The sequence below is a fragment of the Haemorhous mexicanus genome, chromosome 23 (assembly GCF_027477595.1).
Source record: "Haemorhous mexicanus isolate bHaeMex1 chromosome 23, bHaeMex1.pri, whole genome shotgun sequence".
NCBI classification, from domain to species: domain Eukaryota; kingdom Metazoa; phylum Chordata; class Aves; order Passeriformes; family Fringillidae; genus Haemorhous; species Haemorhous mexicanus.
The window spans coordinates 5,911,158-5,925,396 of record NC_082363.1 but is presented as its reverse complement, the minus strand read 5'-3'; the positions used below and the strand labels follow the sequence as shown (position 1 = coordinate 5,925,396).

The following is a 14,239-nucleotide window of genomic DNA, read 5'->3' as shown; positions in this document are numbered from 1 at the left end:
CAGAGCTGGGGGTGCCTGGGGTGCTGCTCTGGGGCCGTCCTGGGGCCCGTCCTGTTCCTGCCTGGACAGAATGTTCAGGACGGGGGGAGGGACGGGTTCCAGGCTGAGTCTTGCCACCTGTTGCCTGTTTCATTCCAAGCCCCCTTCCTCCCCACCCTGCAGGCTGAGCTCCCCTCCCCACACAGCTCCCCATCCCCAGTGGATGGGGCTGGGATCAGCACTCGCTTGCCAAATGCCTTTCCCGTGCTGTCACTAATTCTGCACAGGCAGCATCTCCCAGAGCAAACCCAAATCTTTTCCAGTGCATTGTCCTGTGTTTTCTAGAGAAGGGCTCAGGAATGCCTTTTCCTAGCTGGGGCTGAGGGCAGGGCCCCTGCCATGGCTGGGCAGGAGGCAGCCCTGGGGAAGCCTGAAGCTGTGCCCAGAGAATCTGCTGCAAATCCCATGAGCTGGAATTTGGCACTGGCACGGGCTAATTTTGTCCTGGGGGTTGCACACACACCCCCACACCCCTCCCATGTCATCCTCCTTCATCTGCTGTGTATGGAAAGCTGCCCCAGGCTCCCCAGTGCCAGGGAATGTTGTGCTGAGCCCTCCAGGCCTGGCTTGGTGACGTGGCTGGGCACTCTGGGCTGGCAGGGCAGAGGGGGTGCTGCCAGATGGGCTGCCAGGGGCTGGACATGATCTGCCCTGCTCCCAGGGGAGCAGCAGGCTCTGCATGGACTGAGGCTGTCATTTCCTCCTCATCAGGGCACTAACGGGGTGCAGTTAGAGAGCTCTTGGGTAGAGAGGACTGAGAAGGGCACTTGGACAATTCTGGAGGTGCTTTTCAGGTAAATCATTTAAATCACAGTGCTCAGCATCAGCTGGAGAAGGAGCCTCTGAGTTCCCAGCTGAAGGTGCCTTGTGGGAACTGATTTTCAGGTAAATGAGGTCCTTTCTGTCACTGGGAGGACACCTGGGCTGGAGCATTTCAGGCTCCCAGGTTATTGCCACCCCAGGTTCTCCAGACACACCTGGATCAACACTTGTTTGCCCACAAAAATCCTGGTGAAGTGAGAGGATGAAACAGATGAATGCAAATATGAGCAATTATTAATGACTGCAGTGTGGCTCTGCCACCCCTCTGGAGCCAGGCTGGGTGGGAATGGGGAAAGGTGGAGAGAGCAGAACTGCAAAAAAACACAAAAAGGAATAGAAACAGGGGTGGGATGTTTCTTTTATTGTTTCTGGTCATGATGCAGCACAAGGTCCAGAACCTTGTCCCTCCCTGCTGTGAGAGGTGTTTGCACTGGCAGCCCTTCAAGCTGGTATCCCCAGTGCACCAGTTAAACCAGTAGTTACCAATTTTTTTGCAAGCCACGCTGGGACTATAGGAATTTTATTCCTTCACAGTGTTGAAGGAAAGGGATTTTGCTTGCCAAAGGGCTTTCTTATGCTTGAGGATGATTTATGGGCCAAGCTGAGCCACTTGTGGAAAAGGCAAAGCAGCTCTTGGCAGCACCCCCAGAATCCACTGCAGCTGTGGGGTAGTGAAGTCATCGGCATAACAACCACTGCAAACAGAATAACAAAGTCTGTTCTGTTCTCGTTTAAAATAATCTTTCCAGTTCAGCAACCACATTAAACTTACCTTTCTGCATGCAGAAATCAAAAAAGGCTGATAGTTCTCTTCAGCTTGGAGCGAGTGTCTCCCTTTGATCCCTGCCCATCTCTCCTGTGCCATGCACACTTGACCTGAGTGTCTCCCATGGAGGAGTGAAGTGTGTTATGTCACAGTCTGTGTCTGCCCCTTGTTTGCACTCCTTTGTTTGGCCTTACATTTGAAAAAAGAAGAAAAACACCCAGAGTTTCTTCCTTTTAAATAACAAAATTTGCTTTTGCTTTATAACTTGTTTCTAAGCTGATTGCAAAATGAGGAATCTGACTTTGATTTTTCCTGCCTTTGTTTCAGGTCTCTTCAGATCCTCCTGCTTCCAAAAAGCCCAAAATAGATGACTCTGCTTCCCAATCTCCAGCTTCTTCTGAGAAGGAAAAACAGTCCAGTTGGTTACGGTCCTTATCCAGTTCATCTAACAAGGTGATTGTTGACTGTTTGTAATCAAGAGAGATCAAATTGGCACATAGCATCACTCTGCTGAGACCAGAGGAGAAAATGAGGGGAAGAACATGCCCAGGGTTTCTAAATTAGTAACATTTCCATCCTTTTCCTAGTCAGCATTGAGCTACACAGTCCCCCCAGATTCCTTGTCACCCTCCAGTGCTCATTGACCTGGATTGTGACAGGGAAGTAAGGAATTCCCTTGTGCCTTCGAGGTACAGGAATCCTGCAAGGCTCAGGATTTGTTTGTAGCTCTTTGTGATCCCTACAAACTGCACAGAGCTCGTTGGCCAGCGAAACCCACGAGTGCAGTTCCCCTCTGCCAGCAGAACCCCTGAGCAAGGAGGTCGTGGCCAGCAGGGAGCAGCTGTGGGGATGGCTGAGGGTGTCCTGGGCAGCCCCAGGTCCCCTCTGGGGGGATTGATGCTTTCAGAGGTGCTGGGGTCACTCATGTCCTGCCCTGTCCCCAGAGCATCGGCTGCGTCCACCCCCGGCAGCGCCTCTCCGCCTTCCGGCCCTGGTCCCCCGCGGTGTCTGCCAGCGAGAAGGAGCTCTCCAGCCACCTGCCCGCCCTCATCCGGGACAGGTAAGGACACAGGGACAGGGACAGGGGGTGGCAGCTGCCCCTGGGCTTGTCCCCGTGCCCAGTCAGAGCATTTGCAGCTGCAGGGTTTAGTTTGCAGAAAGGGAACACAAAAAGTGCTGCTGGTTTGTGTGTGAAGGGGTTAAAGGTGGCACCTGCCATGGAAGGTTCAGGTGGAGGCTGCTGGGCAGGGGTGGTCACTTGGGGGTGCAGTCATCCAAGGTCTTGGCACGATGGAGTCCCTGTCCTGGGCAGTGGTCAGGGAGTGCAGCCACTGCCAGGCCCCTGTCCGTGGTACCAGCTCCCGTTCCAGCCCAGCTCCATCCTCTCCCCTCCCCTCCGTGCCAGGGAGGCCAAAGGGCAGCAGAGACTTCCCCAAAGCCTCTGTGTGCCCTGGCCCTGGGGGTCCTGGCTCCTCAGCCTGTCAGACACCGAGGCCACGCTCTGCTCTTGGAGAGGAGCAGCCCTGAGTGGGTCACCCACAGCAGGTGGGAGCTGGGTGTCACTGAGAGCAGAAAGTGTCAGGGCAGTTGGACATCCCTGGGCCAGACTGGAGCTGTGCAGCCTGAAAAAGCTCCAGATTTCTGCCTGAGGGTGATGACTTCTTTGGAAAGTCTGACTTAAGTGACCAGGTGTTTTTAGGGAATATTGTGGAGAACATATTGTGCTGCCCTTATGAACAAGTTTCTTAGAAGCTGTGGGGATTGATTTAAAAAAAAAGGAAAATAGAAGGGAAAAAGCCTGTCAGCATATCCTAATTTTTAAACTAGGTAGGGAGAGAAGTGGTCTAAGTGTCCTTGGTATCCCTGTGAGAAACTTGGCTGATTTCAGTATTGGATAAAACCCACCTACAACAGCTCCTGGAGAAAATTGAACTGATACCACATCATGTTATGGGTGCTGAATTGAAGTTGCAAAGTCTTTGCTCTGCTTTTTGCAAAATTCTGTGTATTTGATGTCATGTTAATGCTCCCCTTTAACAGCAAGGTTTAACCAAAGGTTTGTTGGGTGTTGTACCTGTGGTTTTACACACGGACACTCAGGTGTGTGTCAGAATCACAGAGGCACAAGAAGATGCTTTTCCAGTCCATGGTTTTCCTTAAGGAACTGCTGGTTTGAGTTTACAAAACATTTGTGGATAGACACAAATCCAGCTGTGCAGTTGGTTAAAGCAGCAGTGCCATGAGGAGCAGCTTTAGGCCTTTTAGGCTCTGGGAGATCTCATCTCCTTGGTGCCCCTAGGACATGTGGCCCTTGGGAAGGGATCCCTGGGTTTAGTGAGGGCAAAACACTGAACAGTGCCATGGGCAGGTTCTCAGCTGGTGGAAATCAGTGGGATTCACTGTGGGTGTCTGCAGTGTTTCTCTGGAGTGGGAAGCTCTCCAAAGCCAGGGCTGTGACCATTTTCTCCTTCTTCTGCCTCCCCCAAACCAGCTTTTACTCCTACAAGAGCTTTGAGAGCGCCGTGGCCCCCAACGTGGCCCTGGCCCCTCCAGCCCAGCAGAAGATGGTGAGCAACCCCCCCTGTGCCACGGTGGTGTCCCGGGGCAGCGAGGCCCTGGGCTCAGGGCAGCCCAGGAAGAGGAAACACGGCCCAGAGCACTCGGCTGTCCCCGAGGCCACCGCTGCCACCACCACGGCCACCACGGCCCCCGAGGAGGACAAGGAGTCGGAAGCAGAGATTGAAGTGGAAACCAGGGAAGAATGTAAGTGACACTTGTGGCTGCCTTTATGTGGGCTGGGTTTTTTGCAGGGGTTCCTGTGCAGTTTCTGTGGGGTTTAAATGGAATTCTGGATGCTCAGAACTCCTTTGTGCCATGAGTTGCACAGTCACAGTTCAAACAAATTGAACTCAGTCCCTTAAGTCAAGGCTACGTTTTCATCATTTCTCAAGTATCAAAGTATAAAATGAGTAGGTTTTTAATTTCCTTTCCTATTTAAAATTGATTATCAAGTGTCTCTGTACAAAAGGGCCTCAGCACATTTTGAGCTGTATAATATATATATACGAGCTGTATATAATTATGTCTTAATTATTGACATTTTAAAATTAATTTTCAATGTTTCTTTTTTCCAGTCACCTCCTCCTTATCCTCGCTCTCCTCCCCATCCTTCACCTCCTCCAGCTCTGCCAAGGACATGAGCTCCCCTGGGATGCAGCCCCCAGCCCCTGTCAACAGCTCCTACGAGGTGGCTGCACACCCTGACCCCCACAGCAGCGGGCTGGAGGCTGAGCTGGAGCACCTCAGGCAGGCCCTGGACAGTGGCCTGGACACAAAAGAAGCCAAAGAGAAGTTCCTGCACGAGGTGGTGAAGATGAGGGTGAAGCAGGAGGAGAAGCTGAACGCGGCCCTGCAGGCCAAGCGCAGCCTGCACCAGGTAAGGCTGCCCTGCCCTGCCCTGCCCTGCCCTGCCCTGCCCTGCCCTGCCCTGCCAGGTACAGCCCAGCAGGGAGCTCTGAGAAAGGAATTGCTTCATTTTTCCCAAATAGCAACAGCCTTTGCTGGGGCTCTGTTTGTAAATCCAGCCGGGAAACCAAAGCACAGGAACCAGTCTTATGCTTTTAAGCTTGCCACCTGTTTTTCCTTGGGTTATAAATCCATGGTTACCAAAATCAACATCTTTTCATTACTGAAAAAATCTTCTAGTCCAGCAGAGTTTATTTTGTTTTCATTTCACTGAACAGGAAACATTTCTGGAGGCTTTAGCTGGATTTTAAAGGCTCTGGGAGGGAGGGTGTTCCTGGGACACGGCCACAGCTGAAGTAAGGGCTTTGTCAGGCATCCCACTGGCCACACTGCCGAGCTCCAGGCAGGGAAGCAGCTCCTTCTTTCTGGAGTTCCTGGATCCATCAGTGGATCCATGGTCAGGCAGGGCTGAGCACAGTGATGGGGGAACTGGCTTTTATTTGAGCTGGGGTAAAAAGAGTGCAGAGAAATAGAAGGGGGAGCCAGCATAGAAGATTTGTGTGTCCTCTTGGAATATTTGGTGTGGAGCTGTTCCCAAGCTGGGGCTGGAATCCATGGGATGGAGTAAATAAGGGCCTGGTTTGAGACACAAAACCAGCAGTGATGCTCTCTTTTTTAGTTACCCTGAGCAAGTTGCTGAATTCCTTTGTGTTCCAGTAAATCTGTGTTTTATTTTACGTATTTAAAAGTAAACATTTAGGTGTAATACCTAAATAGTGTGTACTTAAAGCAGGAGTTAGATGAAGCAGTTGAGTGTTAAATCAAGCCCTGGGTCAGGGTCAGGGGACTCTGGTGTCCAACCTTTGTTCTCCATTTGGGAAGGGGTGGGTTCCCAGTTCCACACACAGCAAGGATGTGTGTGTATGTGTGTTTCCAAGGGCTGTGGGTGTATTTCCAAGGGTTGTGGGTACTTCCAGAGGTTGTATGTGTACTTCCAGGGGCTGTGTGTGTATTTCTAGAGGCATGGCCAGGCTAACTTCCAGCCTGGCTGGGAAGTGAGATTGTCAAAAGAGTGAATTTCCCATGACCCTGCAGTGCTGCTTCACAGCACCCAGGGCTGGAGGGTTTGACTCGGACAGGGAGGAAATGCTGCTTCTGGGGGAAAAAAATAGATCTTTAGTTTCTAATTTAACCATTTAGGAAACGTGAGCCACATCTCTGTGCTTGCTATGAACATGTATTTTAACAACTTAGGGGTTTCTTCCTTTGTACCTTGAAGGTTCCTTATTATCACTTCAGTTAATGGTTCCCTCATGGATTTGAGATTCCAAGGCAGCAGCTCCCAGCCTGCACAGGGGGAGTGGCAGTTCCCAGAGCAAAATGTGGTTTCCATTCAGCTTCAGGTTTTAGCCTAGAGATTTTCAGCTTTTGTGACAGAACAGTCCATGAGCTGGTTGTCAGGAGTCTTGGAGCTCACCCCAGTCACCTACAGCGCCCCAGAGCTAGAAAAGACACAGTCTGTGTTCTGTCCTTGCCTTGAGAGGATTTTGGGTGGGGGCTTGATAAAATGGAGCTGATTTCTGATGTCCTGTTGAGCTTTGCTATACACAAAGGACACTCAGAACTGCACTCTCCACGTTGTGCATCTTCAGAGCCTTCAGCTCCAGCCCAGGCACTGCAGTCGGGTGGTTTGGAACGTGGAGCTGGTGCTGGAGCTCTCTCCAACTGCAGTTCATCTTTATTCAGGCCCAGATGGTCGCAGCTATTCTGCTTGACAAAGCAAAATGGGGCTGTAGCGCTGAGCTTTTTGTTATCCTGGGCTTCAGGGTAGCTGGAGTGCAGGAACTCCACGGGATTTAAAGGAGAAGGGCTCTTGCAGAGTTCAGAGTGGGGTTTAGCCGAGGGCTGCCTCGGTCACAAGCAGCAGGAGGTGGGAATGTGGTTTGGATGGCTTCCCTTGCAGCTCGGCTTCCTCGTGCTCACTCCTTACCTGCCTCTGTCCCAGGAGCTGGAGTTCCTGAGAGTGGCCAAGAAGGAGAAGCTGAGGGAAGCAACGGAGGCCAAGCGCAACCTGCGGAAGGAGATCGAGCGCCTGCGGGCCGAGAACGAGAAGAAGATGAAGGAGGCCAACGAGTCGCGGATCCGGCTGAAGCGGGAGCTGGAGCAGGCGCGGCAGATCCGCGTGTGCGACAAGGGCTGCGAGGCCGGCAGGCTCCGGGCCAAGTACTCAGCACAGGTGAGGCCCAGCAGGGCTGGAGCAGCTCCTCAGCTCCCTCCTGCTGCCCCCTGCCAGGCACTGCTCCCACCCCTGCTCCTGGGCTGGGACAGGCATCAGCAGAGGGCAGGGCCAGCCAGGAGGCCAAAAATGGGGCCTGAATTTAAACTCATTCCAGGCACCTGCCACAGAGGTGTGCAGGGCCTGCCCTGCTAAAGGGAGCCCCAAACATAGTCCTCAAAAGCTGCTGTTTAACATACTTTAATTAGTGTGTATTTATATGTACTTCAAATACTTTACATAGTTCAACACAGCCCTGAAAAGCTCGTGGCAGAGGGAGTTCCAGGAGTGCTGGAGCAGCCTGTGGTGAGACACAGGAGGTGGGAGCTGCAGTCCCTGGCGTGGTGGCTTTAAGGGAGGAGGGGAAGAGCAGAAGCCAAGCTCACAATCTCCAGGGCTCTGATAAGGGGAAGGGGAGTGGCCGCCTGCTCCCGCTGAGACACGTCTGGCCAGGAGCAGGAAATGATGTGGGGCTTCCTCTCAGCATCACAGGATGTCTCACTGATAAGGGGTGTCCAGACTAAACAGAGCCTCCCTGGGGCTGCTGCGCTGGGCGTTCCCCCCCAGGCCCTGGGGAGCAGCTCCAGGGCAGGTGAACACGGCCTGGGCTGGGCCTGGGGACTCAGCTGTGTCCTGGGGGTGACTCTGTGACACTGAGCATTTTCAGTCTCTTAATGCATTCCCTCCTTTAAGCTTAAAGGCTAAAAATCACCTCGAAAAGAGCTCAAGTAGCCAATTATTCCTCTTTTCTGAGGTCAGGCCTGGCAGCTTGGCAATGTCCCCTGCAGCAGCCCCCTGTCACAGCCACCCCTGAGCCCCCAGAGCTGTCCTTGGGCAAAGGGCACGTGGCAGCTCCTGTTTCGTGGCTGGCACAGCTGGTAACAAAACTCTGCAAGTAACTCACTCCCAGGGCTGAATTTTATAAGATGGCATTATAACTTAAGTTCTTAAGTCTTGAGAAATTTTAAAGCTTTATACACCCTTGTAGCTGCAGCTTGGGGTGCAAGAGGAAGTTGGTCACATAATTATTTTTGAGGAAACCGCAGTTCTCTAGACAGGCTCAGTCTGACAGAAACAGCATCAGGCCAGGGTGGAAATGGCTCTGTGTAGGTTTAAAGTCATTAGATGCTTAATGCCCATTGAGGAGCTGTGGTTTATGCCTTCCTTTTTCTTACCTTGATACTGAAATCCAAACATGGATGGGGGAGGTTTACCTGCCTTTTAGCCCAAAAGATTGCAGGTTTCCCTTCCTGGTTAAATGGCAATCTTTGCTGACTGCTGGCATTTCCTTTCTCGCTGGGTGCTGTTTCTGGTATTTGCACCTTCTGGTCCTGGGGTTTTCTCTGCCTTTTCTGTCAGAAAGTACCAAACAGGGAGGTCAGGGAGGCCAAGGGCAGCTGCAGGTCCTGCTGTGAGCAGAGTGGGGACACTGCAGGGCTTTAATCCATAGCTGGGAAGGCCTGGCCCATCAGCAGCCAAGGCCCTTTCTGGTCACTTCCATTACCAGTCATTGTAAAAGAGCTGAAAGTGAATCCCCTGTGCCAACGCCTGGGGTTTGCTTTGCTGTCACTGCCTAAAGAAATAACAGCCATGCTTGAAGGAGTGACCAGAGTTCTGTAGCACTAAGGAATTCTTCAGTTTTCACCTTCCTTTCTGGAGCTGGAGTCACTGGGGATGTTTAGGCTAAGCAGGCACTGTACTGCAGTAGTGCAGGAAAAAAGGAACAGGGAATTCCTTCCTCAGTCTTGATAATCCTGTGCCTGGAGCACACATTGTCCTGCTCCCCTGGCACTGTGCAAGGTCGGTGGGGAGGCCCAGGCTCTGTGTCCCACAGCCCTGTCTGTCCTGTCCCTGCAGATCGAGGACCTGCAGGTGAAGCTGCAGCACGCCGAGGCCGACCGGGAGCAGCTCCGCGCCGACCTCCTGCACGAGCGGGAGGCCCGGGAGCACCTGGAGAAGGTGGTCAAGGAACTTCAGGAACAACTGTGGCCCAAAGCCAGCAGCCAGCCCAGCAGTGAGAGCACCTCGAGCCCCATGGAGAACTGACCCCTCATCCCCCAGCACAGGGAGGGAGAGAGTGGGACTGGGAGTGCACGTGTGAGTAGTGGTGTCCTGGCACACACTTTAGGAATATGGATTCTCAGTAGTTGGAAGGCAAATGTTGTTACTCTCTAGAACAGAAGCACTGAATTCCGCCTCTTTTTTTTCCCAATCCATATAGCACAACATCTTACTGTGCCTAGAAAACACAAAGTGTTTGTAAACAAAATACTTTTAAGTCCACAGCAAATTTTCTACTGGCAAACTCTAAGCAAAGCAGTGTGGTCCAGCTAAACCCGGAGTCCAAGGTGAGCACGGCAGTGGCTTTGTGTTCTCCTGCCTGTTGGAACATTTTGGAATTTAAAAACAAACCGACTTTTCTTATAAGCTATTTAAAAGAATTCATTACACAGACTTGGTATTAAAAAAAAAATTAACAAGATTTTTATAATGAACCTTTAGAAGCAAAACAAAAAAAAAAAAAGACAAAAAATAAAAAACCTTCGATGCACAATTTTTAATGACTTTATAGGCTTTGGGATTCTTTGTGCAGAAGCCCCTCTTGGTGATGATGCCATCCATGTCAGGAGCAGTTTTCCAGCCATCTCAGAAGCCATCGCGGTTCCATCCCGTCACGTGGGTGTAGGAGAAGTTCAGAGTGCTTTTCCAAGTTGATTTTTTTCCTTTGAATGAATTATGTCCATTTCCTGCCCTGGACACAGGAAGAAGGGAAGCTGCAGGAGTGTGCAGGGGGTGAGGGAGGCAGAAGGGGTTGGGTTGAGAGCCCCAGCCAACCCCACAGACCCCCCCTGTGTTCAGAGACTTCACCCAGGAGCACATCAGCCTTGGGAAAAGAAAGAGAGAAAGGAAGAAAGGAAGGAAATGGATGATCAGTTGGTAGAGGAACAAAGCAGAGACATCTGTGTGTTGAAGTCATTCTGAAATCTTCAGCTTTCAGTTTTCTGGAAAACTCATCTTGTTGCACCATCTTACCATGAATTCAGTATTTCCCTGCTTCCATTCCGAACTGTCAGTCAGGATTTCTGTGCCCAAGGAGAGTCCAACGTTGCAGTGTCGGATACTACAGAACAGAAAACCAACATTTTTGCTGCTGTGAATAAGCCTACATCTTTTTTTAAAAAAACTTTTTTGTTTTTAAAAAGAGAAATTACTTTAATTTTGGGATCCAAGCCGCGGCCCCGGGATACAATGCAGCAAACCATCACTGCCTTGGGGGTGGTGCTGAGGTTTTTTATATATATATTTTTTGTTTTTAAACCTGCACTTTGTCAGAATCTTACTCTGCATTTTATTCCCTGTTTCTGAGATGTACATGTCAAGCATTTGAGATTCTGCCCTAACAGCTGTGCAAACCATGAACCCAATCTGCCACCACTGACACCTCCCATCAGCATCTGTGTGAGCAAAGGAGGATCCAGCAGGTCCAGAGTGCCCTGAGCAGGAATTCCCCCTGTGCTGCTGGTTTAGTTAGAACCTGGTTTTGTGGCTGTGTATGACCCAAGCTGGGGAGCAGCAGAGATGCTCCCAAAAGTGCTTAACAAATAAAGCTGGTGCTTTACTGATCAGGAGAAAATTAATTTTCACCCATAAACATTCACCTCTGACACGCTCAAGCAAGTGAAAATGTGATCTGGGGCTGCAGATGTGCCTTCCAGCTCATTTTTCCTCTCAGCATCTTCTCTAGGCAATGCTGACACGTTTTTTACCTTAAAGAATAATAATAATAAAAAAAAAAAAAAAAAGAAAAAAAGAGAACCCCCTATGCATCATCATACCCAGAGTTATTCTAAAAGAAGAAACATATTTCCAGTAATCTTTATTTGCTTTTGGACATTAATGCAAACTATGTAAGCTTCAAAATTATTTCCCAGTAGACAGAAAGCGGCTTCCAATCCTAAAATTATGGTATTTACTTACAGTACATTAGAGAGATTTTTTTTTTTTTTTAAACAAGAGCTGTTTGCTTGAAACCATTATAGTAACCATTATAGTAACTGTGAGCATTAACAAAGAAGTTCATATATATGTTTTAGGTACAAAAAAGAAGAAATATGAAAGGAGTGGAATTACTGGGACAATGTAAAACTGTTGGGAGCAAGAAACAGTCACACCAAGTCAATGACCTGAACCTGTCTGTGGATACAGGGGTTGGCCCTTGTGTGTTTGGGATACTGGAGACTGGCTCTAGGTGCAGCTCTCCTTCTAAAGTGCAATGCAAAAGGAATTTTGATTATGCTTGAGCAGGTTTTGTTTTTGTTTTTTTTTTATGTGGGGTTTTATTTTCTTTGTATGTTTTTTTCTGCAATTATTAAATCATATGCATGGATTAAACTCTGCCATATAGTCATTAATGGGCATTATTACTGTCTTATGTAAAGGGGTTCTTTTGTTATGCAGTATGCAGAAAAATGTTCTCAGCCTTATGATTTCCAGATCTGTATTATCCACTTATTTCTTCAAGGGAAACTAAACAACTGTAGCTGTAGCTGATCATTTGTGTGCATTTCAAGTCTCTCATGCTCTGCTTTACTGCCGTGTTGGGAACCACACAGAGAACAGACCCCGCTCCTGTGGCGGCTCATGGAAGCCTGGCTTTGGAAATTTTGCTTGTTTGGGTTTTTCCCCCTGATCTATGATGGTTTCTCTCCCTTTATAACCCCCAAAAATAGCAACATGTCCATGTCCAGCTGTTGTCTCCCAGGAAAAGCCACTCACCTGAGCACACCATGAATTTTCCTTTTTGTGTCCAGGGAAATGCAGTCACTCACTGGGCATGAGGCTCCCACACTTCTGAAGGAAGGAAACCTGCAGGATTTTCAGAGGAAAGCAGCAGAACAGTAAAACAGTCAATCACCACCAAGCAGCCTCACCTGTGCTGCACAGGTAAAGGTCCCAGGGGCAGCACAGAGTCTCCAAAGCAGAATTCCCCTGGAGCTTTCCTCCCTGCCCCACTCCCAGGCACTCCATGCAGGGCCATACCTGCAGGTGAACTCACCCCAAGGCTCCCTGGGATTTACTCCTTGGGAGTGAGAGGCCATTTCTAGCAATGAATCTTTAAAAGCATGAAGAGAAATAAGGTGCAAGAAGAGCAGGAGCAAACATTCTCCAGCAGCAGCCACTGCCCAGGAGGGGCTGGCCGGGCTGGCTTTAAGCCCTGGGCATTTCCTGGCCATGTTTAACACTCAGAGTTCACTCTGCAGAGCCGGGAGTGATTTCTGCAGAGTGTGGGATTGATTTGGAATTCGGAGCCATTAGCAGGGTCACTGTCCCAGCCCCAGGGGCCGATTCTCACCAGGGGGGCTCTGCAGAGCAGCCCCCCCTTGTGAAGGTGCTCGAGGCCAGGGAGCTCTGGGGTCACTCCTGTGGCTGCAACACCTCAGTAAAGCTGTGTGAGCCTGGTCCATGGAATTCCTTCCTTCCTGCAGCCCCCACTCCCTGCTGCATTCCCAGGGAGAGGGGCTGACCCTCCACCCCATCTTCTGTGCTTTAGTTTCCTTTAAGAAGTTCCAAGGGAGAAGAGGTGTTTCATACAGGCTGTTGACTCTCCCTGTACCTACAAATATATTACTACTTGTATATTCAGTTTAATTACTCCTTGTTTCTATTACTGAACGAAGACTTAACGAAGGGAAAAAAAAAAACCAACAGCAATAACATTCATATCTATGGAGCAGCTAACTCTATACATAATATTCTGCTTTTCAAACAGAACTAGCCAATGTAAAAAAACATTAAAAGTAAATTCAACATGTAAATACTTTTTTTCATTTTACACTGTTGTATTATAAGTGTATATGGTGTTTACTTTTTCAAAACTCTTTCTTACCTGGTAGTTGTCTTGTTTTATGAGTTGTGTTTTTAACTGAGAAGAACCTTTGCTGTCTGTTAGGAAAAAAACAAAACAAAATCTTTTTGCAAGTTTTCAATGTGGGTTATAACCTTTTCTCCATCAATTGCATTTTATTTGTCCTTATTTTCACTGTAAAGTATTTTATTACCAAAAGGTTGGTTTTTGTTTCATTCTGCCCTCAGCAGTCCATGTGTTTTAAAGAGAAGTTTTTTTTGTTGGCTTGGTTGTTTTTTTGGTTTTCTTTTCTTTTGTTTTGTTTTGGTTTTTTTTTTTAATTGAAAGAACTCACAGAAATGACATTTTTTCAATTGAAGAAAAATAAATCTTTACATTTATAATAGCCAATAGCATTTCAGCACATTTTTGTTATCCTGGTCTCTCCTATGCTGCTGCTAATGACAATATTATGACTTACTCTACTATTCTAGAACTATTTTTATGTAAGTAATGTATGCTTTCTTGTTTATAAATGCCTGATTTAAAAAAAAATAAGAAAAAAGCTTGGCATATTTATCTATTTCGCTGTGTACCTTGATAGTCCTTTTCCACCCCCTTTTCCACATCCCCTCCCCCTGATGCAGATAATATTGTAAAATAAAGGACTTTATGAGATTATGTATGAAAATAGCTATGCTTATATACCACAGTGACTGAATGTACAGTGTATAGACGCATTACCGAAAATAAAATTGTTTGTCCAGAAAAAAATAAAGAGCTCTGGGATGTTTTTGGAGTTCTCTGTGCTTTGCTGAGGTGCTGCTCCCCCTTCCTGATGATCCCACAGCACCTGGTCCCTGATTTCCTGAGGGCCAGGAGAAGGAGGCATCGTTGAGCACAAGCCCTCTGCATGGACACTGCTGAAGGAGACTGGGATGTACCTGGGATCACAGCATTCCCCTGCACGGGGAAAATCGAACACTCCAGGGAAATTTCTTTGGAATAGTGAGAATTGTAAGCGTGG

The 14,239-nt window shown here is 48.8% G+C and overlaps 1 protein-coding gene across 1 annotated transcript in view; it reads left to right on the top strand.

The window, feature by feature from the left end:
- SKI (SKI proto-oncogene) overlaps window positions 1–14,011 on the top strand; it is a 101,274-nt gene extending 87,263 nt beyond the window's left edge. The window contains exons 3-8 of the mRNA XM_059866417.1: window positions 1,955–2,080; window positions 2,572–2,687; window positions 4,119–4,390; window positions 4,762–5,063; window positions 7,098–7,328; window positions 9,225–14,011. Of these exons, the coding sequence (XP_059722400.1) occupies window positions 1,955–2,080; window positions 2,572–2,687; window positions 4,119–4,390; window positions 4,762–5,063; window positions 7,098–7,328; window positions 9,225–9,413 (1,236 nt within the window). The 3' untranslated portion in view covers window positions 9,414–14,011. The remainder of the gene's footprint in view (window positions 1–1,954; window positions 2,081–2,571; window positions 2,688–4,118; window positions 4,391–4,761; window positions 5,064–7,097; window positions 7,329–9,224) is intronic.
- Window positions 14,012–14,239: the final 228 nt, after the last annotated feature.